Source organism: Vitis riparia, chromosome 11 (genome assembly GCF_004353265.1).
Source record: "Vitis riparia cultivar Riparia Gloire de Montpellier isolate 1030 chromosome 11, EGFV_Vit.rip_1.0, whole genome shotgun sequence".
Taxonomy (NCBI): Eukaryota; Viridiplantae; Streptophyta; class Magnoliopsida; order Vitales; family Vitaceae; genus Vitis; species Vitis riparia.
This window is the reverse complement of record NC_048441.1, coordinates 287,100-314,001: the sequence shown is the minus strand read 5'-3', so window position 1 is coordinate 314,001 and position 26,902 is coordinate 287,100. Positions and strand designations below refer to the sequence as shown.

The window sequence follows — 26,902 nt, the reverse complement described above, 5'->3', positions numbered from 1 at the left end:
GGTGAATGACACTTTGGTTATCACAGTATACCACATAGTGCTGCTGCTTAAACCCGAGCTCATGTATGAAATGTTTCATCTACAACAACTCTTTACATGCTTCTGCTCCTGTAATGTACTTTGTCTCTATTGTAGAAAGCGCAACACATTTATGTAGTATTGATTGCTGATTACTACCCAAAAAGTGTTATTTTACACCTTTAAGTCATTATGTTTTAAACACTTTTGTGTAGTAGTTCTCCATCTTTATTCCAATTGGCATGTTAAGGACCTAGCAATGACTTCTAATCATATTTGTGGCTAGTTTTAGTGTTTTGATAGCTTTTTGGATCATTAAGACAAGCCAAGTAAAGGAGAGAAGTAAAGAGGAAAAACAAGCAAAGTGAAGAAAACAGAGGACAACAGCTTCAATCTTCCTTCGCACTTTTTGAGCACTTTCCGAAGTCCATTTTTTACATGCTATATACCATTTCAAAACTCAGGAAGTCAAGAATCCAACACTTTAAACCGTGTATGATTTGGAGCTGAAATGAGGAAGATATGGCCTTCGGAAGACAACTACTCCAGGCTTGTGCGAAATTCGCACAACACCTTCAGGTTGTGTGAAACACCTTGAAAATTCGCACCAGCCCATGCGTGGTGCAAATTCTCCTCTGTTCTGCCGACTCCACTTTAGATCTTTTCTTTTGTATTTTTTTTATGTAAATTCCTTTCTTATCCTTGTAACTAGCCAATCACAAGCTTTGCTTTTGTAAAGACTATAAGAGAGGTGGAAATCATCTCTCGACAATGATGTTATGTTTTACACTTAGTGAAATACAGAGCTCTTTCGTTTTCCTTTTCTCTCTACTATTTTCTTTTTCTTGGAAGTCAAACAACCTCTGAGGATGTTTTCCCAGAGGATGAGAGGCTAAACTTTTGGTTTCTTGGAGTGAAGGAAGCTAGGTGAAAAGTCTAGATGCAAAGGTGGAAAACTCTCGTGCATTAAATACAGGTAGTTGGAGTTCATAAATGGCTTTTAAATATAAAGTTTTGCTTTAAATCCCTTAGAATCATTTTGAATGGCCAATACATGGTAAGCTTCAGGTCTCTGTGGATGCTTATTGCTAGATCCATATCAGTCCATTAGTTATCATGTACGAGCCATTAGAAAATGTCTCAAGGTGAAGACCCATAGTGTCTAAAGCCATTAATGGACCTTGACTACCATTTCTATTGACTTTTTATGGATTAAATCTTCATTGTTAAACCTATGCCGGTTCGGGAAATAACTATAGGTTAAATCCCCAATGCGAGGAGAAAAATCCGGAATTTTCCACTTTGCATTCTGAACTTGATCCTAGCAACCCTTAGCTCCGGGAGACTTTCTTTCTTCCATTTTTATCTAGTTCTATATTAGTTTAGTTTCAAACACCACTTTCAAAACAAATTTTATTTTCTTTTAAACTTTAAGTTTTTGACAAAGGAACTCATCAGACTCAATTTCTAATCTTAAGTATATCACTGGTAGAATGAAAACCCATCCCATAGTTCGACCCTAGAGCCACTATGCTATAGTAGCTTTGCTACGCTAGTATGAGGTCATAGGATTTATAAATGTTTTTTATTAAAAGACCCGACTGGATTTACACAGAATCAATTGCCAAGACACAACACCTCCTGAGAATATCATCAAATAGCCTGAAGTATACCTTCTATTATCTACATCCTCTACCATGTCTGAATCAGTGTAGCCAACAAGTACTAGTTTCCCACTTTTTCAACTTGAAAGTGCCTCGCAAATATCTCATAATCCACTTGACTGTCTCCCAATGTAGTCTTCCTAGATTAGTGTATAAGCTATGTCTGGTCTAGTACATACCATGACATACATCAAACTTCCTACTACTCAGGTATACGGAACTCTTCTCATGTCTTCCTTCTCCTTATCTATAGAAGGGTTATGTCTGCTGCTTAGCTTAAAGTGACTAACTAGAGGAGAACTAACCACTTTAGCTTTGCTCATGTTAAATCTTTCAAACACCTTTTCAATATATTACTCATGTGACATATACAACTTCTTGGATGTTCTATCTCGCTCAATTCTAATACCAAGAATTTTCTTTGTTGGCCTCAAATCCTTCATGGAAAATGATCTACTTAACTGCTTCTTTAGCTTATCAATTCTTGAAACATTTCTGCCAACAATCAATATATCATCAACATAGAGCAACAATATAACAAAATCATCATCAGAGAATTTCTGCCCAAATACACAATGGTCAGAAGTAGTTTTTCAGTAGCCTTGCTCCCCCATAACTGATTCAAACTTCTTATACCACTGTCTCGGTGCTTGCTTCAAGCCATAAAGACTTTTCTTCAACTTACACACATAATCCTCTTTTCCTTTTATTGTGAAACTCTCTGACTATTCCATATAAATTTATTTATCTAAATCACCATGGAGAAATGCAGTCTTAACATCCATCTACTCAATCTCCAAATCAAGACTAGTTGTCAAGCCCAAAACTACACGAATAGACGACATCTTAACAACAGGAAAAAAAAATCTCATCAAAATCAATACTTTTCTTTTGATTGAACCCTTTGACAACCAATCTAGCTTTGTAACATGGTTGTGAAGTGTGTTCTTGCTTCACTTTGTAAACCCACTTGTTCTTCAAAGCTCTTTTTCTCTTTGGCAACTTGACAAGCTCAAAAGAATGATTCTCATGCAATGACTTCATCTCATCTTGCATAACTTTAACCCACTTCATCTTATTTTCATATCCCATGACTTCCTCATAACTTTCAGGTTCTCCCCTATCAGTTAGTAATACATAATCATCAACAAAATACCGTGTGGAAGGATGTCGGTCTCTGGTAGTCCTCTTGAGTGGAATATTTGGTGGAACCTCTGCTACTAGTGACTGCTCATGAACATCATCATCCATCTCAACTTGTGTGGGAGTTTCAACATCACCAATGTCATGTTGGTCATCATGTGTTTCATCTTCAACCTATGTAGGAAGATGTGTCAAATGAATTGGATCTAAGTCAATTAGATTATCACTATACTGAAAATCTGTTGCATCAGTGTTCTCAATGTCCTGTATGGTATGATCTTCCATAAACATAGCATCTCGGCTTCTTACAAGCTTTTTCTGCACCAGATCATAAAACCTGTAACCAAGCTCATCCTGACCATAGCCAATGAATACACAAGGTCTTATCTTAGCATCAAGCTTAAACCTCTCATCTTTTGAAATGTGCACAAAAGCCTTGCATCCAAAGACACGTAAGTAATCATTAGAGATTTCATTTTCTGACCAAATTCTACCCGGAACATCAAATTCTAAAGGAACACATGGTGTAAGATTGAGAACATGTACAACAATATTCAAAGCCTCACCCCAAAAGGATCTTGGCAACCGTGACTACGAAAGTAAACATTTCACCATTTCAACCAATATCCTATTCATTCTCTCAGCCAACCCATTCAATTGAGGAGTCTTAGGAGGTGTCTTTTGATGTCGAATATCATGTTGTCTACAATACTCATCAAAAGGACCAGAATACTCACCCTCATTATCAGTCCGGATGCATTTCAATTTTTCACCAGATTGTCTCTCAACAAGAGCATGAAACTGCTTAAACACCTCTAACACTTGGTCTTTTGTTTTCAAGGTATACACTCAAATCTTTCTTGAATGATCATCTATAAAAGTTACAAATTATAGAGATCCACCCAAGTGTTTTTGTTTTCATAGGACCATATACATTAGAATACACTAAATCAAGCATACTTGGCTTCTTTGTATGGCGGTATGTTTTGAATGCAACTCTGGTCTGCTTTCCTGCTAAGCAATGAGCACACATTTTCAAAGATCCTTTTTTCATACCAGAAAAAAGATTCTTCTTAGCCAAAATCATCAAGCCCTTCTCACTCATGTGACCGAGTCTGTTGTGCCAAAGCTCAATCGTGATATCATCATTCACTGCATTGATACTGGAATCAATTACCCTTGTTTGCATCAAATACAATGAGGAACACTTCTTTCCTTTTGCTACCACCATAGAACCTCTGGTGAGCTTCCACTGACTATCACGAAAGATGTTGCAGAACCCTTCATCATCAAGCTTACCTGTGGAGATTAAATTCATGCCGATATTCGAAATGTGTTTGACATTCTTTAAAATCAACACAGTACCATTACTAGTCTCGAAACGCACATCTCTCATACCAATGGCTTCAGCTGAGCCATCATTACTCATCCTAACACTTCCAAAATCACCGGATGTGTAGGATGTAAAGAAATCTTTCCAATGTGTAGCATGGATTGAGGCACCGCTATCAATCACCTAACTGGTCTCCTAGCAAGAAAAATTAACAACATCACTATCATAAACAATAAGAAAATTTGAAGAGGTAGTGGCAACTCGATCATCTTCACCACCATTGTCATTCTTCTTGTCCTTTACTTTCCCTTGTTTCATATCTCTCTTCAATTGGCAACAATACTTCCTTATATGCCCTTTCAAAATGGCAATAGTGACACTCAACATTGGAAAACTTGTTAGTCTTGTTTTTTATTTTGTCTCTATTCTTTGGACCTCTACTCTTACTCTTCCTCATTTTTTCAGTAACTAGGACATCTGACTGTGAAAAAGAACCTTGTGACTTTCTTCTCATCTCTTCATTCAGAACACAACTCTTAACCAAATCCATATTCATAGTACCATTTGGGGCTAAGTTAGACAAAGAAGTTCTAAACGTCTCCTACGAATCCTGCAATGTACCAAAAAGCCACAACCCTTGCATTTCTTCCTCAAACTTGATATTCATTCCAACCAACTGATTAATAATACCTTGGAATGTATTCAAGTGATCTGTCATCAGAGTTCCATCTTACTTCAAGCTAATCATCTTCTTGATCAGAAACAATTTATTGTTACTAGTTTTTCGAGCATATAATTGATCAAGCTTGTTCCATAGACTCTGTGCATGTTTCTCTTCACTAACATGATTGAGAACATTATCATCTACCCACTGTCTGATATAACCACAAACCTGCTAATGAAGTAAATTCCATTCTGCATCAGTTTTATTTTTTGGCTTTTCAGAAACAAGCATAAACAAATCATAATCTTTCACATACAATAAGTCTTCCATCTTTCCTTTCCAAACATGATAATTGGAGCCGTTCAAGGGGTGTTTGGTACACGGGAATAGGGAGTGGGAATAAACATCTCATTATTTTTCTCTCTTATTCCTATGTTTGGATAAATGTTAAGAAGACAGAAATTAAATAAAAAATTATTCAGGTAGAAAGCAAATCCAACTTATAAGTCGGATTTGAATTCATTAAAAGTAGGTGGTATTCTGATTCATTAAACCCATTTGATAATATAAAATAACCTAAATTTACTATTTTACCCTCTTATCTTATTCTTCAAGTTTGATGCTTATCTTTTTTGCAAAGTTAGAGACTCATTCATCATCCACTTCTATGCAACAAGTGATTTTCTCAAACTAAATCAATAAAACCTTTCACGACATTTAGAAAAAAAAAATTCAATTTCTAATTTAAATATTATAATTTCAGATATGATACTTGTTGAAAATTATAATGAAAATTGAATTATTTTATTTCCTCTTTTGGAAATAGAAAAAACATTTGCTAGCTTTGAGAATTTAAATATTATAATAAATATTTTTTTCTTTTTTTTTGGTAAAATATAATTTTATAACTACCTAAGCATGACAAATTATTCAAAGTTTTAATAAAAATAATAATTGAATATTTGTACATTAAGGTTATATGATTTTTTATGGTTAATTTTTATTTACGAGTATATATATTTTTTTAGTCTTATTATTTAATAACAAAAAAAAACTCTCAAAATTTATTTTTTAAAATAAAAAAAATATATTTTAAATTATATGGAATGATATTATTGTAAATTTATTTCATTTTCATTTCCACTCCTATTATTATCAAACATTGGAATGGAAACACATACTCATTCCAATCTTGCATTTTTAAGTTCATCCAAATGCTAGAAATGGAATCATCAAATTCATTTCTATTCACTAAGAAATAGGAATGAAAACAAAATATTCATTTCCATTCCCTATTTCGACATACCAAACACCCCCTCAGAGTAATCATTCTACTTGTATTGTTTTCCATTGTTCTACACAAGACACAAATTATCTTGAACCAATGCTCTAATACCACTTTGATAGGATAAACACAAACAATGCACAACCAGATCTCCTCTTGTGAGAACCTAATAGGAATCAATCAAATAGAGCAACAAGAATTCACTCAATCAACAAGAATATGAACACCAACAATTTTTAGCGTGAAAAACCTTCTCCAATGTGAGAAGTAAAAACCACGGGACCCTTACGCCACTTAAAAACTCCACTAATACAATCAATGGGCTACACAATTCTCTCTAGATAAAACTAGAGGCATACATCAACCATATCTCAAGACAAATTAATCTTGGCAATTTCAACAACTTTGCATAAAGACAATGGAGAAATCTCACCAAACACAACCACTCTTCTCGGATTGAAAGATGTCAGAACTCCAAATCTGATCTCAATCGTTCAGATTGAAGATCAATGAGTCACAAACCTCTCCTCCAAATTTCAGGTCGATCGGCCCACAGACGAAGCGGGATCGGACCTTTGATGAAATCTGGACAGTGAAGAAAAACTGAGCTTTTCTCTCTAACTTAAAAAATGGTGGTTCTCTGACTAAAATTCTCTATTGTACCAAAATACTTAGTCTTTTTACGTAGTAACTCTGGTCAAGAAAAGCTAGAGAAAGATTCACTACGACTTTTGTAGTATTCCGGGTATCGTTCTCAAAGACTGGCTTATGAAAATTGTCAATACTAGAATAAATGAATTATTTTTGTTTAAATCCTAAAGTGAAAAATAGTATGTGAATAATGTGAAACTAAGTAAAAGAAATTAAATTAATAACAAAAAATGAATATTGATTTTAAATTCAATTGATTCAAGTTTAGGGTTTTCCACAATCCAACCTAGGGTATAGAAATTAGAGAAAACAAGGGTATTTTAAATAATATGATCTTAGGGTTTTGGGATCCTTGGCCGCTCGCGATCAAGTTGAGTTCTATAACTCACAATTGCATCCGAAACCTAATTTTTCCTTTTTAAAAACAAATTCCTAAAACCATCAAATGAATGAGATTGATTATCAATTTAAGATTTGGCTTTTTAACCCTTCCTACTCCTTATAGCTTTGTTTAGGGGCAAATAACGGTAGGGAAGATGAGGATAACTAATGATCAAGAATTACCAAGAATCACTAGTATCAAGTAATAACCTATCGTATCATTCCCTAAACGAACTCACATGAATAGGATAAAAAAATGATAAATTGTCACCCAACCAATAATTAATCTCATTGTTATAATAATTTACCCATTGCCCTTATAGGTTTCCTAGCCCTTAGGTTTTCATGCTTCAAGCCCCAAGTTGGCTCTTAGTCTCTTATGGGGGTGATGTCACATTCACAATCCATAATAGGGTAAAAATCCATAATTTGAATCAAAAGAAACTAAAAACAATATATTCAATAAAGAAGAAAAATAAAACAAACCAAAGTTCTCGTCTTCTTCCACCTTCAATGTCAAACTCTCCAGAAAAAAATCCAAGATCCCTAAAACCTAGAATTGAGAGAGTTTATATAATATCCTCAATTACCTCACATGTGGCACACTCTCATTGGCCACTTATTACAAAATAATTTCATAAAAATGATTAAAAAAATAATAAAATGGTGATTTCTAGTCGTGTGGGGTCCACCTAGGGTGGATGGAGTGCTTTAGATGCAATTCCCGAGGTAAAGGAGGTGGAACATCAAAGTGGGTGAATTTGAAATTGGTGTCATTTCGAAGTGGATTTCGAATTCATAAGTTGAATAAATACAATTCCCGGGGTAGAGGAGGCAAAACATCAAAGTGGCAATGGGTGAATTCAAAATTGGTGTCATTTCGAAGTGGATTTCGAATTCATAAGTTGAATTTCGAAATCATTTCGAAATGACCCTCTAACTTGGTGCAGTTGTTTTCAAATAACCATAACTTCTTCATTTCAACTTCAATTTGTAAACCGTTTGAAGCATTGGACTCCTGACTTCTCGAACTTCGAAACGATATATACTATGTATATAATGGACTCTAGAAAGTGGTCCAAATTTTTCCTCAAAGTCAGAGTATATAATGCCATCAGATTTTTGTGTTCTAAATTTCCATGTAGCTAAATCTTGCTTCATGCCTCATTTCCCATGCTTTCTTGCCTTCTTTCTTACTCCATAATGGTCATTTATCATTTTCCAACCTCATGATATCCTCATTTTTCCTTTCCTTACGTTCAATGAGTCTTGACTCACTTATTTCCTCATTTAGCCCTTTCTTGATCTTTCAAAATCTAAAGTCATTCAATTTGCACAATTTTCTTTCCTTGAACCTGAGATAAGTCTCCAAAGTACAAATTAAACTTATGGCTAGGGCCTTAGCATTGATTTAGGTCAAGTTGAGTGATTTGAATGTCCTTTGGTGCACAAATCATATCGAATATGTGCCACTAGAGCACATATTTTGGCTCTAATCATCCTCCTCAACCTAAACTTTGCTAGTCCCTAGCAAATGAAAAGAGTAAAAAAAAAAAATGAAAAATATGTAATGAGATTCATGAAACCATATTAACTCAACATAACATGTTTCACACACAAGATACCCAAGTAGACAAATTTCCTATAATTGAGCAAGATGACACAAGATATGCAATTTCTTAGTTTTCTCACCTTATCTTCGTATACATAAATGTGCATCCATGTTTAGCATTCCCCTTAGTGTCTCTTGATTTCCCTTGATTGGTTCTTTCCACCTAAACCTCATGTGCTTAATTTTGGTGTCCCTTCATAGTATTTTTCTTAAGACTTTTTCTTAAACTCAAATTTCATCATTCTTTAAGTTAAAGAGAAGGAAAATTTATTTTGATTTTTCTTTCTTAGTTTAGGAAATCTCCTTCTATATGGCTTAATAGGGATCCACCAGCAACTCCTGAGTTTTCACCCAAGGTACCAGGTATTGAGGACCTTTATAGGCCACTTACCCCTTAGGTATCACCTTAGCTCAAGGTAGAACAAGGTCGAATTTCTCAAACATTTCTTTTTTCTTTTTTTTTTCATTTATCTTTTTTTTTTTTTTCTAAACTGAGTTTAGCTTATGTAACGAGCAAGATACCGATGACTCCTAACCAGTTGGTTTCGGGCACCAGGGCTTGAAGACACAAGACCATTACCCCCTCAGATAATTGCTCAAGCTTAAATCAGTCATTTTCAAATTTGTTTTTTTTTTTTTCATTTCCTCATTTTATTGCTTAAGAACAACTCTTTTTAAGCGAAAGTAATTATCTTAATCAAGATACCATAAGGGTACACGTGCTTTGTGTGTGCTTTGAGTCTTAAATAGAAAATAACCATCAAAGAAAAATTAAAGGTATTCCAAGGATTCAACCTAACTATTTTTGCACTTAAAGGTATATAAAGATAAGGTAAGTGAACTAATACTCTTGCTCTAACTGCATTTTTTCTCAAATTGTAAAGAAATAATACTACTTAAAGCATTCTCATGCCAAATAAACCATGAGTTACCAAGGCAAATCAAGAATCTCATTAGCTAACCAAAGATGACATGCAAACTTTTGAAAAAAATTAGGGCTAATAGGCTAATAGGCCTTCCCCCCTCAACCTAAATTACACATTGTCCCCAATGTGTAGGATAATGGGTCAAAAGAAAGGAAAAATGAATATGTTACCTCAAGATCATCAAGTGAGAAGTTTGCTATGAGGACTTCATATAAACTGTAGGAGCTTTGTCACCTTGAACACATGTGAGGCTTACCTTTTCACTCCCTTGAAGTTCGCATTTACCTATATCACTCGGATGTTTGCAAGCTAAGTTGCTACAACTCATAAACTCATTAGTAAGTTAAAAACAAAATAAAAAATAAAAAAAAAATGCTAACCATATTGCTAATGACTAATTGAAAATGCAAAACTAAATAAAGGAAAATAAATAAATAAAATAAAATAAAATAAAAGAGAAATTAAATGAATAAAAGTTTTACCTAAATCTAATTTTTACCTACTAGATTTTCATAAAATGTTTCAACCCTTTTGAACATCCCCATCAAGAAAATGGAGATTCTCCTCTTGTGTCTCAAATCTTTCAATGAAATGCTTTAAGCGCTGACCATTAACTTTGAATTCATTACCTATCCTTGGATTTCGAATGGTCACGGTGCCATAAGGGAAGACTTCTTTTACCACATAAGGCCCATTCCACCTTGACCTAAGCTTTCCTGGAAAAATGTGAAGCTTGGAGTCGTACAACAACACATTTTCACCTTGCTTGAACTCTCTTCGTAAAATAAGCTTGTCATGGTAAAATTTGTGTTTTTCCCTTGCATTACATAAGCATTCATAACTCTCATTTCGATATGCCTCAAGTTCATTCAGATCATATTTCCTTTTAGCTCCAGCTTGATTCGAATCAAAGTTCATCTTCTTTATAGCCCAATATGCACGATGTTTGAGTTCTACAGGCAAATGACATGCTTTACCATAAACAATCCGGTACTGTGACATGCCAAGGACAGTCTTATAAGTTGTCCTATATGCCCAAAGTGCATCACTCAACTTGGTAGACCAATCTTTTCTTGTAGTATTGACTACTTTGGTGAGGATTCTCTTAATTTCTCGATTTGCTAGCTCAACTTGCCCATTCGTTTGAGGGTGATATGGGTAGACACTTTATGTCTCACTCCATATTTCTGCAAAAGAGTGGAAAAGGGCTTATTACAAAAATGTGAACCTCCATCACTAATGATTGCTCTTGGAATGCCAAACCTAGAGAAAATATTCTCCTTTAAAAATTTAAGCACCACTTTGTGATCATTGCTCTTGCATGCCACTGCTTCTATCCATTTAGAGACATAATCCACTCCCACCAAAATATAGAGATTACCAAAAGAAAGAGGGAATGGTCTCATAAAGTCCAGGCCCCAACAATCAAAGACCTTAACAACACAAATATGATTTTGAGGCATTTGATACCTTGTGTTGATTTTCCCCAATTGTTGACATTGTGGACAACTTTTGCAGTGAGTGTTACAATCCTTGAACATAGTTGGCCAATAGAATCCACTCTGTAGAATTTTTGCTGAAGTCTTCCTTGAAGCAAAATGACCTCTACAAGCTCCTTCATGGCACATTCGCAATATGTCTTGTTGTTCATTCTCTGGAACACATCTTCGCATAATTTGATCTGGGCAAAACTTATACAAATATGGATCATCCCAAGCATAGTGTTTTGCCCGCGAAAGAAAATACTTCTTTGTTTCCATGTTCCATTCTGATGGAAGCTCTTCGGTTGCCAAGTAATTGACTATATTTGCAAACCAAGGCAACTTCTCCACTGCACAAAGTGCATCATTAGGAAACTCATCATTAATTTGTGCTTCCTCGAAATGTGACTCTACTTTAACTTGGGAAAGATGATCAGCAACCACATTCTCTACCCCTTGCTTATCCTTGATTTGAATGTTAAATTCTTGAAGGAGAAGGATCCATCTGATAAGTCTTGCTTTGGCATCCTTTTTGTTGAGTAGATATTTCAAGGCCGAATGATCAGTAAAATTACTATTGAAGTTCCCAAAAGGTAGTTCCTGAATTTATCAAGTGCAAACACCACTACAAGGAGCTCCTTTTCAGTAGTTGTGTAGTTCTTCTGAGCATCATTGAGGGAGTTGAATAGATGCAATTCCAGGGGTAGGGGAGGCATAACATCAAAGTGACAGTGGGTGAATTTGAAATTGGTGTCATTTTGAAGTGGATTTCGAATTCATAAGTTGAATTTCAAAATGACCCTCTAGCTTGGTGCAGTTGTCTTCAAATGGTCATAACTTCTTCATTTCAACTCTGATTTGAAAACTGTTTGAAGCGTTGGACTTCTGACTTCCCGAGCTTCGTAATGATATATAGTATGCATATAATAGACTCCAGAAAGTGCTCCAAATTTTTCCTCAAAGTCAGAATATATAATGTCATCAGATTTTTGAGTTCTAAATTTCCATGTAGCTAAATCTTGCTTCATGCCTCATTTCCCATTATTTCTTACCTTCTTTCTTACTCCATAATGGTCATTTATCATCTTCCAACGTCATGATATCCTCGTTTTGCCTTTCCTTACGTTTAATGAGTCTTGACTCACTTATTTTCTCATTTGGCCCTTTTTTAATATTTCAAAATCTAAAGTTATTCAATTTGCACCATTTTCTTCCCTTGAACCTGAGATAAGTCTCCAAAGTATAGATTAAACTCATGTCTAGGGCCTTAGCATTGATTTAGGTCAAGTTGGGTGATTTGAATGTCCTTTGGTACACAAATCATATCGAATATGTGCCATTAGAGCACATATTTTGGCTCCAATCATCCCCCTCAACCTAAACTTTGCTAGTCCCTAGCAAATGAAAAGAGTAAAAAAAAAATGAAAAATATGCAATGAGATTCATGAAACCATATTAACTTAACATAACATGTTTCACACACAAGATACCCAAGTAGACAAATTTCCTAGAATTGAGCAAGATGACACAAAATATGCAATTTCTTAGTTTTCTCACATTATCTTCGTATACATAAATGTGCATCCATGTTTAGCATTCCCCTTAGTGTCTTGCTTCATGCCTCATTTCCCATGCTTTCTTGCCTTCTTTCTTACTCCATAATGGTCATTTATCATCTTCCAAACTCATGATAGCCTCGTCTTGCATTTCATTACATTCAATGAGTCTTGACTCACTTATTTCTTCATTTAACCCTTTTTTGATCTTTCAAAATCTAAAGTCGTTCAATTTGCACCATTTTCTTCCCTTGAACCTGAGATAAGTCTCCAAAGTACAAATTAAACTCATGGCTAGGGCCTTAGCATTGATTTAGGTCAAGTTGGGTGATTTGAATGTCCTTTGGTGCACAAATCATATCGAATATGTGCCATTAGAGCACATATTTTGGCTTCAATCATCCCCCTCAACCTAAACTTTGCCAGTCCCTAGCAAATGAAAATAGTAAAAAATAAAATGAAAAATATGTAATGAGATTCATGAAACCATATTAACTCAACATAACATGTTTCACACACAAGATACCCAAGTAGACAAATTTCCTAGAATTGAGCAAGATGACACAAGCTATACAATTTCTTAGTTTTCTCACCTTATCTTCGTATACATAAATGTGCATCCATGTTTAGCATTCTCTCTAGTGTCTCTTGATTTTCCCTTGATTGGTTAGCTAATAAGATTCTTGATTTGCCTTGGTAACTCATGGTTTATTTAGCATGAGAATGCTTTAAGTAGTATTATTTCTTTACAATTTGAGAAAAAATGCAGTTAGAGCAAGAGTATTAGTTCACTTACCTTATCTTTATATACCTTTAAGTGCAAAAATAGTTAGGTTGAATCATTGGAATACTTTTAATTTTTCTTTGATGGTTATTTTCTATTTAAGACTCAAAGCACACACCAAGCACGTGTACCCTTATGGTATCTTGATTAAGATAATTTCTTTAGCTTAAAAAGAGTTGTTCTTAAGCAATAAAATGAGGAAATGAAAAAAAAAAAACAAATTTGAAAAATGACTATTTTAAGCTTGAGCAATTATCTGAGGGGGTAATGGTCTTGTGTCTTCAAGCCCTGGTGCCCGAAACCAACTAGTTAGGAGTCATCGGTATCTTGCTCGTTACATAAGCTAAACTCGGTTTTGAAAAAAAAGAAAGAAAAAAAAAATGGTTGGGAAATTCAACCTTGTTATACCTTGAGTTAAGGTGATACCTGAGGGGCAAGTGGCCTATAAAGGTCCTCAATACCTGGTACCTTGGGTGAAAACTCGGGAGTGCCGGTGGATCCCTATTAAGCCATATAGAAGGAGATTTCCTAAACTAAGAAAGAAAAATCAAAATAAATTTTCCTCCTCTTTAACTTAAAGAATGATGAAATTTGAGTTTAAGAAAAAATCTTAAGAAAAATACTATGAGGGGACACCAAAATTAAGCACATGAGGTTTAGGCAGAAAGAACCAATCAAGGGAAAATCAAGAGACACTAAGGGGAATGCTAAACATGGATGCACATTTATGTATACGAAGATAAGGTGAGAAAACTAAGAAATTGCATATCTTGTGTCATCTTGCTCAATTCTAGGAAATTTGTCTACTTGGGTATCTTGTGTGTGAAACATGTTATGTTAAGTTAATATGGTTTCATGAATCTCATTACATATTTTTCATTTTTTTTTACTCTTTTCATTTGCTAGGGACTAGCAAAGTTTAGGTTGAGGGGGATGATTGGAGCCAAAATATGTGCTCTAATGGCACATATTCGATATGATTTGTGCACCAAAGGACATTCAAATCACCCAACTTGACCTAAATCAATGCTAAGGCCCTAGCCATGAGTTTAATTTGTACTTTGAAGACTTATCTCAGGTTCAAGGGAAGAAAATGGTGCAAATTGAATGACTTTAGATTTTGAAAGATCAAAAAAGGGCTAAATAAAGAAATAAATGAGTCAAGACTCATTGAACGTAATGAAAGGCAAGACGAGGCTATCATGAGTTTGGAAGATGATAAATGACCATTATGGAGTAAGAAAGAAGGCAAGAAAGCATGGGAAATGAGGCATGAAGCAAGATTCAGCTGCATGGAAATTTAGAACTCAAAAATCTGATGACATTATATACTCTGATTTTGAGGAAAAATTTGGAGCACTTTCGGGAGTCCATTATATACATACTATATATCGTTTCGAAGCTTGAGAAGTCATGAGTCCAACGCTTTAAATGGTTTGCAAATCGGAGCTGAAATGAAGAAGTTATGGCCATTTGAAGACAACTGCACCAAGCTGGAGGGTTATTTCGAAATGATTTCGAAATTCAACTTATGAATTCGAAATGACACCAATTTCGAATTCACCCACTGCCACTTTGATGTTCCGTCTCCTCTACCCCGGGAATTGAATCTATTCAACTTATGAATTCGAAATCCACTTCGAAATGACACCAATTTCGAATTCACCCACTGCCACTTTGATGTTCCACCTCCTCTACCTCGGGAATTGCATCTAAAGCACTCCATCCACCCTAGGTAGACCCCACAAGACTAGAAATCACCATTTTATTAATTTTTAATCATTTTTAGGAAATTATTTTGTAATAAGTGGCCAATGAGAGTGTGCTACATGTTAGATAATTGAGGATATTATATAAACTCTCTCAATTCTAGGTTTTAGGGATCTTGGATTTTTTTCTGGAAAATTTGACATTGAAGGTGGAAGAAGACGAGAACTTTGGTTTGTTTTCTTTTTCTTCTTTATTGAATATATTGTTTTTAGTTTCTTTTGATTCAAATTATGGATTTTTACCCTATTATGGATTGTGAATGTGACATCACCCCCATGAGAGGCTAAGAGCCAACTTGGGGCTTGAAGCATGAAAACCTAAAGGCTAGGAAACCTATAAGGACAATGGGTAAATTATTATAATAATGAGATTAATTATTGGTTGGGTGACAATTTATCATTTTTTTTATCCTATCCCTATGAGTTCGTTTAAGGAATGCTACGGTAGGTTATTACTTGATACTAGTGATTCTTGGTAATTCTTGATCATTAATTATCCTCGTCTTACCTACCATTATTTGCCCCTAAACAAAGCTATAAGGAGTAGGAAGGGTTAAAAAACCAAATCTTAAATTGATAATCAATCTCATTCATTTGATGGTTTTAGGAATCTATTTTTAAAAAGGGAAAATTAGGTTTCAGATGCAATTTTGAGTTATAGAACTCAACTTGATCGCGAGTGGCCAAGGATCCCAAAACCCTAAGATCATATTACTTAAAATACCCTTGTTTTCTCTAATTTATATACCCTAGGTTGGATTGTGGAAAACCCCAAACTTGAATCAATTGAATTTAAAATCAATATTCATTTTTTTCTTATTAATTTAATTTATTTTACTTAGTTTCACATTATTCACATATTGTTTTTCACTTAAGGATTTAAACAAAAACAATTCATTTATTCTAGTATTGACAATTTTCATAAGTCAATCCTTGAGAACGATATCCGGAATACTACAAAAACTGTAGTGACTCTTTCTCTAATTTTTTTTTTTTTACCAAAGTTATCACGTAAAAAGGCTAAGTATTTTGGTACAATAGAGAATTTCGGTCAAGAAATTGGCGCCCCTTCTCTCTTTTTTCTCCTTCTACTCTCTTTTTCTTCTACCTCCGGTGGCTGCAAAAAAAAATTGGAAGAAAAAGAAGAAGAGGGATTCTTCTTCTAACCCTTTTATATAAAGACCTAAGAGACCTTAAATTTTGGGTTCTTAACTTGACCTTCTATATGAGGAAAAACTCAACACAAATCACAGGTAGAGTTTTCTAAAATACTGTTAATATAAATCCTTATGATAAAAATTGTATATATATATATATATTTTTTACTTCAATTGTTAAGGTCTAGAAGCTTAAGGGAGTATTTATATACTTAGCCAGAATCTAGGATAAGAAATAGAGTGATCTTCTATTCCTTTTAATGGTGACATTGTCATAATTTAATTTTAGATAATTTTCCATATTTGGATTATGGTTTCGTAAGGATAATGGTTTTAGTTTGTCCGGGGGGGGGGGGGGGGTTTAAGATCATTTAAATATTTCAAAAGTAGTGAAAAAAATATTCATCACAATTATAAATTTTAAAATAAAATAGATAATTGTTTATTTTGAAAATACTAAGGTTATGTTTGGTTCCCAGAAAATTTGAAGGAAAATGCAAGGGAAAGAAAATACAAAGGAAAAGCTGAAGGAAATAAAAAGTGAAGGAAAATAAAAAAAAAAATATATTAAAAGTGAATAAATTATTTTTTTTGTTATTTCAAACTCATTTTATTTATTTTAACTCATCAATATAAAGATTAAATAATTTAAAAATATATAAGTTTTTAATTAGTTTTAATCATATTTGATTTTCTTTAATATTTTTCATAGGACAACCAAACATAAAAAAATCATTTCTTTACATTTTTTTTTCTTTTCTTAATATTTTCCGGAACCAAACATAACCTAAAACAAATCATAGCCATAAATTAAAGTTAGTTAAGGGCAAAGTTTCAAAGGAGGTGAGGGACATCCAAAGAGGATGAGGATGAAAGACCCAAAGATTCTTCAAATATTTCGTTCCCTTTCCTAAAAATGAAATAAACAAAGCTTTTTCATAATAAATTTTTGTATAAACTTGATTATTATCCCCTTCATAATTATTATTAATTGAAAGAAAAATACAAGGAATGTGACTACAAAATAACCAAAATCCACGTATTCTACTTTTATTTGATTTTGATGTGTCAGCGCTGACTCACACCTTGATCACCTTGATCCAAAATAGTTGTAGTTACCTAAACTTAATTGGATAAGCCTTCGTACTTTTCCTCAAAAGTCTATTCCCATTGACAAAATCATTACCTTACACTTGGTCACCCACTGATCTCCCGTCCACCAATCAGCTAGGTGACCAGGCGGTAACGTTATCACTACCGTTGCAATTATAATATTTTAATCACCTCGGAGAGTCCTAAAAGTGCAAACAAAATCGGTGACAAAGTGAAAAGACATATTAGTCCTCAATTCTCCAATTATGTTTTTTTATTGTAATCTTAATATTATTATCATAACAATAATAAATTCCAACCTCCTAAATACAAGCTCGTCCACAAAAAGAAAAAGAAAAAGAATATATATATTTTTCTCATAAAAATAAAAAGAAAAAATCTTTGACCATCTCACTACTATTTTAAAATAATATTACCTCTTCTAAAATCTTGCTAAAAAAATAGCAAGTGAAGATTATATTTCTTTTTATGAATAAACTAAATAATATATGACATTTAAAATAAATTAGAGATAAATGTAGTTTAGTTGATAAGTTGAATTGACTAAAAAGCTATAATTAAACGATTAATATAACTATCTGAAATGTATAAAATAAAATTCCCATTAACTTAATTAATTTTGTTATTTTTTACGTTTTCTCTGTGATATAACTATATAAGTTGCATAATTTCGATGGGGCAAAATCGAGAAATAAGGGAGATAAAATGACACGTGTGAATGACGTGAGGTACGTCCTTATCCTTGAAAAATTCATTAATCTTTTGAATTTCCAAAATTCATCTCGAAATTTGATCATATATGCAGAGGAGACAAGGGTTGGTTGATTTAGTTTTGTTTTTATCCACAGGAATTGAAGCTTTTTCAGTGCCAATTTTATTCTTCTCTGTAAGTTTCTTGTAATTCTCAAAAACATTGAAGAGATTCAGTTCCCAAAGGACTGATCCTTATCTTCTATATGAGTTTATAAATGCAATGACCCACAAGGGTTTAGATCACTGATTGTGAAAAACCTTCTGGGTAATGGCCAAGAAAGCCTATGAAATTTTTTTTTAATGAATTATTGTGATTTTTGGTTGATGGGTTTTGATTCTTCTGAAGGGACGAAGTAGACATGAAACGTATGTCTGGGTCTTTACTTCTATGCGTGTGTGATTGATGGGTTGCGTTTGCTTTTTGAGTTGCAGGAGTAGATTGGATGAGATAAAAGAGAGAAAGATGATGGCTGGGAAGGTTTTTTTGTTTCTTCTTTGTTTAAATGTGGTCTCGTTTGCAGTGGTAAAGAATCCCTTTTTCTATTTTTTTAGTTGTTTTTCTTTTTGATTTGATGCTATCATTTTTTTATTATAATAAAAACAACCGTAATCGATCTGTATTCTGTTTTTAATTTGGCAATGCCTACTTCAGAGATTTTAAAAACGAGAATATAAAATAGAGCATCCAGACATGTTCTTTTTAGTGGCCAATGCTCTTTTTTTAGCCATAATCTCCTTATTCTGAATTCTAAAGTCTGTTTGGTTTGTGAGAAAATAGGGAGGCAGATAAACAAAACTAAATCCTAGGAACAGAATCTTCCTTTCATTGTTGAGTAATTACTCCTCACATTTTCTCAACATCTACATTAAAGTGCAACAAAAAAAATTGAAGCTTTTCATATGATTAACCCCATCAAGTGCCTTATATTTAATATTAATGAAAATCATGCTTAAGATCCGTACACCGTTTTTTATTCTGAATCTGTCAATAGATTTTGATCCTTCAATCAAGATGATTTCCTGCAGTGTAATTGTTTTCTTGTTGTGTTTACTATAAAGATAATATCATAATAAAACATGCAATTTCTAAAGCATGAAATTAGAAATTAAATTTGTAATGAACAAATGGGTTGGGGTCCTTGATTGTGTTGCATTGATTCACTTCATGTTAGCAGTCGATTACTTCTTTGGAATAGGGGAAAAGGGAGTGAATTGTTGGAACCCAAAAATTTTAATGGAGAGGGAACTGAGGTGAGCCAAATCCTTTCTTCTATGTTGGTCTTTGATTTCATTAATCTTGTGCAGTTTGCTTCCAGTCCACAAACTTGCCCTGCTGATGATGTTAGTAGCAAATGTGGTGCTTCAGATGAATGGGAAGGGGAATTTTTCCCCGGGATTCCCAAAATTAAATATGAGGTAAAACAGGGTTAAGACCTATTTGTCCTGGAATATTAAAACATCATCTGCTTCATCTCTATGCACTGGTTGTGTTTTAAAAAAGTTAATACCGAGGCTCAAATTCTATGTGGATCTGTCTCTGCAATCCCTTTGCTCCACTAATTCCTTTTTTCCTGAAAAATTGTGGGAATTGCTTGCTTTCAGGGTCCTTCAAGCAAGAATCCTCTTTCATACAAGTGGTATAATGCAGATGAGGAAATTCTTGGGAAGAAAATGAAGGTTGGTTTCTTTTCTTTTCTTTTTCTTTTTTTTTTTGCCTCAGATTTATTTTATCAACTAAATTGCAATTACCAATAAAGTTGTTAATGTCAATAGGATTGGATGAGATTCAGTGTTGCATTTTGGCACACATTCCGTGGAACCGGAGGTGATCCATTTGGTGCACCTACAAAGTTTTGGCCATGGGAAGATGGTACCGATTCATTGGCTATGGCCAAGAGAAGAAGTAAGTTGAATCTATATTGTTCTTCTATTTATTAATTGTTGGAAAATAGTGTATAACATGACCAATCTTTTTCCTCTATTAAATACAACTTAGTGAGAGCCAACTTTGAGTTCATTGAAAAGCTTGGAGTCGATCTATGGTGCTTCCATGACAGGGATATAGCCCCTGATGGTAAAACCCTGGAGGTGAGTCAATTTTCAAGATTATTTATTGCCATGATGATAATTTTTAAGATTCAATATCAGAAATGAGGGGAATGTCGGTTGCTTACATGTTTGAATTCCTGGAAAGAATGAAAATGTTTTTGTTATATATCCTTTCCATACTCTTGAAATTTGTATAAGTGACCATATTTGATAAATGATGCTTGTTACAGGAAGCTAATGCAAACTTGGATGAAGTGGTCGCCCTAGCTAAAGAGCTTCAGGTAATTTCTACATCCATGAATGGGTATGTAGTCATACACATGACTATATATCATACATCAAGTAGACACACTATTTACATCTTTGTTCTCCATTTACCTCCTTATGCATGCCAGTTAGTTGAGCTCCATTGATGATCAAGTGCTATAAACCCTTGCTGAAGTGGTTTGAATATGTATGCTTGTTGCTTTACGTGATATTACTTTTTTAAAAGGAGAGAGATTTGAGGGTGGGTAGTGTCATACCATTAGCAGCATTTTTAAAGAAGTCTCCATTCCTAATGCCTGAAAAGGGCACCAAGTTTAATCTGAGGTGTTCTAGTTAGGGGTTCCTGAGTTACTGGAGGAAGAAGAGAATACAGGAAACCAATGTATTTTCTGGGCTGTCTGACAATGCTGCTGCTACCTAACATTTTTTATTGCATTGATCACACCTGCATTCATGGATGGCCAGTTCAACTGAATGGCCATGCCACTTTCTTTGGATGCCAATATGTTTGATATGTCCAATCTTTGTCAGGCCTGATACCTATACTTCCCTTGCATCTTTACAGGGAAAAAAGATCCATCCTTTGTGGGGTACAGCTCAGTTGTTCCATCATCCTCGCTATATGCATGGTGGTGCTACTAGGTAATTTTTGTTTAATCCTTGTTTAAATGTAATCTGCCTGTCAATGGGCTTATATTTTTTAATCTTGCTTTGCAGCTCTGAAGTTGCTGTGTATGCTTATGCTGCCGCTCAAGTCAAGAAAGCCATGGAGGTGGGTGGTAGTGTGCAAGCAATCTTTACAAAAAGAGCCATGTGCATATAAATTGTGCCTATAGTATTGCTGTTTCAGCTGGAATCTAACAGTGCTAATTTACACATTCTACAGGTCACACATTACTTAGGTGGAGAAAACTATGTTTTCTGGGGTGGTCGAGAAGGTTATCAAACTCTATTGAACACAGATATGGGAAGAGAGCTTGATCATTTGGTACATTTATTGGACATCCGTTTTGTTATTATTCTCTTTTATATTACGTGAACTCTTTCCTCCCTTGGTACAAAATTTGGCACTTTAATATTGGTATTAGAAGATTTTTTATTTTTATGAGATTTGTTAGATCTTAGCTTCACTCATTATGTTTTCTTGTAATTTTTATTTTTTTTCTTGGTTTAAAGGTGTATGTCTGTTGTTTTGTCTATAAAAACAGGCAAGGTTTCTTGAAGCTGCTGCTGCATATAAGAAGAAGATTGGGTTTAATGGTACACTTTCTGTCCATTTCTTCCCTAAACATTTTATGTGATTAATATTATGAATTGATCGTCCAAGAAATCAGTCAGTCTAAAGTGGAGGAAATATTTTAAGTTGGATGGGAAAGACACTAAATAGATTTGGTTTTCTTTTTTTACTACTATTATTGTTATTATAATCACTTCTCCAGGGAATTAAATTTGCTTCTTTCTATTGTTCTTGCCAGGGACTCTTTTGATTGAACCCAAGCCTCAAGAACCTACAAAACACCAGTATTCTTCTTAACTAGTTCTTATAATTGATAGAGCAGCTAGCATTCACATGTATGTTTACAGTATGTAATAATGTGGCAGGTATGACTGGGATGCTGCAACCACCGCTAATTTCTTACGAAAATATGGTCTTATAGGTGATATTCGCAATCCCCTCTTTATTCTATTCTGACAATATTGCATTCATTCTGGACTAAAATCATTCGCGATTAATTTCGAAATATACTAGGCTTTAAAATTGGCAATCTATCATGAACTGAGTTTTAGAATTTCCTATCGAGCTCCTTTAGTTTTTTTATTATTCCAAGGGTATGCTAGTTATACTATAAATTGTTTTGTTATTCTTTTGTTTACTTAAAGTTGAGCCTTTCCAGAGCATCTGGCATTTTAAATGAGATTATATTTACACATTGGAGTTTATCCTAATCTTTTTATGTCCAAACTAAACTTCAGATTGATACTTTCTGAACACTTCGAATAGTTTTATTTTATGAGACTTTGAAGCTTTTTTCCATTGGGTAACTGCTGGGCATAAAATGTTGGTGGTGATGGTGGTGTGTGTTGTGATTTTTTAAATACTTTTGTTTATTGTTTGTCAATGGAATTAGTTCTGGCTCATGAAATCTGATGATAGGTTAACAGACCAAATTTCTTGTATACATTTTCCTTGCTTATTCATGAGGAAACTAAAATGTTAAGGTACAAATTCATTAAATTCCTGGTTTCAGTAAGAATTTGTTACAGTTATTTTAGATTTAAGGTTAATTTAGGATTATTAAACTTGTCGCCTTCATCATGGGGTGTGGTGGCAGCTGCAATTCATGTCAGACATGTTTATGGCTCCAAGATGCAAGGGTGGTGTGTTTTCGATATGTCCCCTATTATTAAAAAAAAATTAGTTCACAAATTTGCTGAATTATATCTTTGTAGAGACATCCTATAAAAGGTATGTTCTCAAAAAAAAAGAAATGGGGATTCATGGGGAGATAAGATACAGCCTTTTTTCAACACTGGGTGCATGGAATATTTTCAGTTTCTGGCTTTGAGTATCATATATTTGAGTTTGTTTAATATCTTTTTATGGAATAGGTACTTCAAAGAGAACAATATTACACCTTTATCCATAAAACTTAAACTTGCCTTAATTGATTTATTTGTCATGGAAGCTTTGACACTATCTATTGAACACCCAAGAAATATTACAACCAAATACTGTACTTACTGAGTGCTTCTTAACCTATTTTTATCCATTCTGTTCTTTGGTAGGGGAATTTAAGCTCAACATTGAATGCAACCATGCAACCCTATCTGGTCACAGGTTTGTCCTATAATTTGGTTTCAAGCTTTTCTAAAGTCTTGCCTGCATGTTTGTAGCTTTTTCTTGATAATCACTTAAGGATAACTTAAACTACTTCTTTATGAACTTTACTACGTGTGTACCATGCAGCTGTCATCATGAGCTTGAGACTGCAAGACTCAATGGTTTACTGGGAAATATTGATGCTAACACTGGCGACCCTCAAATTGGTATTACTGTCTACATAAACTGCTTTTCTAGAATTTTTACTTTTCTTTTGCCATTTTACAGGCTTGACATAAATTAGTATATTCTGATTATGAGATTGTAACCTATAGCTGTTGTTTCATGAATGCAGGTTGGGACACAGATCAGTTCCTTACAGATATAGCTGAGGCAACCATGGTTATGCTCAGTGTGGTCCGAAATGTATGTCAACTCGTTGCTGATGATTTTTCTTCTACTTTTTTTTTGGGGGGGGTTAAAAAACATTAACTGGTACTACCTTTTTTTCATTGACAGGGAGGGCTGGCCCCTGGAGGATTCAACTTTGATGCCAAATTGTAAGTTTCTTTCTTTTTTGTTTATATGGACCTTATTTTTATAATGTTGTTTGTTTGTTTGTTTTTTCAATACTTCTTATGCATCTGGAGATTACCATACTACCTTCATTTTTTTTTATGAATTTTAGGCGAAGGGAGAGCACTGATGTTGAGGATCTCTTCATTTCTCACGTTAGTGGAATGGACACCCTGGCCCGTGGTCTCCGAAATGTTGCTAAATTAATTGAGGTGATATAACTCACTCTTTTCAGCTAGCAACTCCCAACTTCTTTTATTATGATATTACTTTCATTTAATGACCATAACAGTAATGGTTTTTTGTTTTTTGTCCTGAAAAAAAGGATGGCTCTTTGGAGAATCTTGTTCGCAAGCGATATCAGAGTTTTGACACTGAAATCGGGGCTCAAATAGAGGTAATATATCATTGTTTTCTTTTTCTTTTGCTTTTATAGCTTTATGTCTTCCATTGGGGGATAATGCCCAGTATGCATTTATGCAACCTCTGAACAGGCTGGTAAGGCTGATTTTGAAATGCTAGAGAAGAAAGCCATGGAATGGGGAGAGCCAAAGGTTCCTTCTGCTAAGCAGGTATAACTTGAAGTATAAGATTCCTATTTTAATTTTCTGCTTATGACAGCCGCATAGCAATATGTGATCTGTGGCCGTTTGGCCTGTGTAAAGATGACTGTTGCCCTGTCAAAATTGGATCTTAAGAAAAGAACCAAAAACTACTGGCACAACTAGAGCAGAGTTTTGCATTTTCCAGACAATGGTATGCCCTTAGTCCTCCCTAATGCTCTGTCATTACCTTCATTTCTGTTCCCATCTTTCTTCAGCATCTACACCCAAAATGCCTCTCTCTAATCCAACCCAATTGTGTTTCTGGACAATACAAAGACTGTAAATTCAATGAAGAACACTTTGTCATTAAACCACTCTGTAAAATCTCCCTGTTCAAGTTGAACTACATTCTGTACAAAATCTTTTGTGTTCTCTTTCAATTTCTTTACCTCTCCTCCCCTGAAATTCACCTTGTTCAAGGACATGTGATTTTTCTTTCTTCTTTGCTCATGATTTTTATTAATAGTAAAGTGAGACCAGCCTTTTTGGCCAACTAACCCCTTTTTAATGAAACAACCCCTCATCAAACCAAACTTTTCTAGGAACCTTTCAGTCCAGAGAAGATCTTCTTTCTTTCCCTTGTGAGATATAGTTTTTCAGATATCCTTTCCTTTTCCAGTCCATTTAATTTTGATTTAAGTATGCATGCCATGCTAAGACTGCAGGTCCATAGTTTGAAGCCACTGATCTTCCTCGAGTTATAGGATCTAATAAGTAATTTTTATTATGTTGCAGGAACTTGCGGAGATGATATTCCAATCTGCACTGTAGAAAGCAGCATGTTACAAGCTTTTATTTTTCTATTTAGTATTGGAGTCTATCAATAATATAGGAGCAACCATGAAGTTGAAATTGAGTCAGTCTTCTGGTTCTAGGACATTGATGAACTGATTCAGGGAATGGAACCTGTTCATATTAGGGGGGGCATAGAGCAGTTTTACTTTCTACTTCCATCGGAAAGAGCTCATGTATCTCAGCCTTTTGGCTACGGGCAAGTATTGAGCACATTTTACATGTTATTTCACAGCTTTCATGGTGAAAAGCTTTTCATTAGATGTTCATATTAAATTTTCATAACAGAGTATACAAGTCTTGACTGAAATAAAATCAGAGCTCACTTGTCACAGGAGTAAACATGGATTTTTTAGTACTCTTCTACCATCTTTTGGGATAGTTATGGACTGTTCGGGTGGGAGAAAATGTAGAGAGTTGGAAGTTGGTTTCTTGTATATTTTATAAGGCTTTTGGATAGTGCTCATATCCATACATGTCAACCTTACCTTTATAATCCTTCAAACATATATAAAAAGACCCTCTTAAATCTTTTTAATAAAGAACCTTCAATCCATTGAGGTTCATGATTGAATTTTGATTAAGAATTTGAGTAAAATAGGTGAAAAGAATTCCTAAAACCAATACAATTACAAGAAATTAAAGTTAAAGATATTGTTTTACCAAACAATTTGAACAGAGAATTGACCTAAAATAATTTATCTTGAACTTGCCAAAGACTTTGTTTTTTAACTGTTCACAAAAATGTATTGATGTGATGCATTTTTAAGAGGAGAATGTTTAAACCAAAAGTGGTAGATATTAAGCTTCTTTTCCTAAAAGTTTTGGTTCATCATTTTCCATGTGTGAACTTTGTTGACATTGAATTATATGCATCTTAAAAATATCTTATGTGTTCCAATTATTGATGGAAAGAAGTATAAAACACTTATAAATTTTGAAAGCACTTTCCATAACCATTACTAAGAAGTGTATAATCATGAGAATAAGAAAAAAAAAAGATTGAAATGGTTATTTGAAGATCATCTTAAAGTTAAAATTATAAATCACTGTATAACTTCAAATGTGTTTGATAGTGATTATAAAAAATGTTTTTGACTTTTTTAATACTTAAAAAGATAAAAAAAATTTAGTGTTAAAAAAGTTAAAAGCGTTTCTTAGAACGGACTTTTCTTTATGTCATGAATATTATTTTGAAGTTCAGTATGAGTCATTAAATGAAAAAATATTTCAATAAGAAATTACTAAAGGGGACCACTTTGGCTAGATAACAAGGGCATGTCATTTATCAAGATTGAAGCTTAAGATTGTTTATGGAAATCCCAATTTGTCTAGTAACATATATGTTAGCAGATATAAATATCATGGTTTTAAAAAATAGATCGGACCGCCCAATTTGACTGGTCCGACTTTTGATCGGTCACTGTTTCGGTCTGGTTCAGTCAATTGGGCCAAAAATAAGTTGAACCAAAATCAGATCAGTTGAATTGGTGGTTTGACTA

At 34.0% G+C, this 26,902-nt stretch overlaps 1 protein-coding gene across 2 annotated transcripts; it reads left to right on the top strand.

The window, feature by feature from the left end:
- The first annotated feature begins 18,314 nt into the window (after positions 1-18,314).
- LOC117925428 (xylose isomerase) lies at positions 18,315-25,755 on the top strand. 2 transcript variants are annotated; one of them, XM_034844432.1, is made up of 21 exons: positions 18,315-18,423; positions 18,723-18,813; positions 19,596-19,706; positions 19,893-19,967; positions 20,064-20,193; positions 20,287-20,378; positions 20,570-20,620; positions 21,172-21,248; positions 21,324-21,378; positions 21,493-21,594; positions 21,815-21,866; positions 22,082-22,127; positions 22,209-22,264; positions 23,394-23,445; positions 23,575-23,654; positions 23,783-23,853; positions 23,947-23,987; positions 24,116-24,215; positions 24,329-24,400; positions 24,498-24,575; positions 25,344-25,755. In XM_034844432.1, the coding sequence occupies exons 2-21, from the start codon at positions 18,754-18,756 to the stop codon at positions 25,377-25,379; spliced, it is 1,437 nt and encodes a 478-aa protein (XP_034700323.1). In that variant the 5' UTR covers positions 18,315-18,423; positions 18,723-18,753; the 3' UTR covers positions 25,380-25,755. The 2 variants fall into 2 exon arrangements, with proteins under 2 accessions (XP_034700323.1, XP_034700324.1); XM_034844433.1 differs by lacking the exon at positions 18,315-18,423 and adding an exon at positions 18,451-18,555.
- Positions 25,756-26,902: the final 1,147 nt, after the last annotated feature.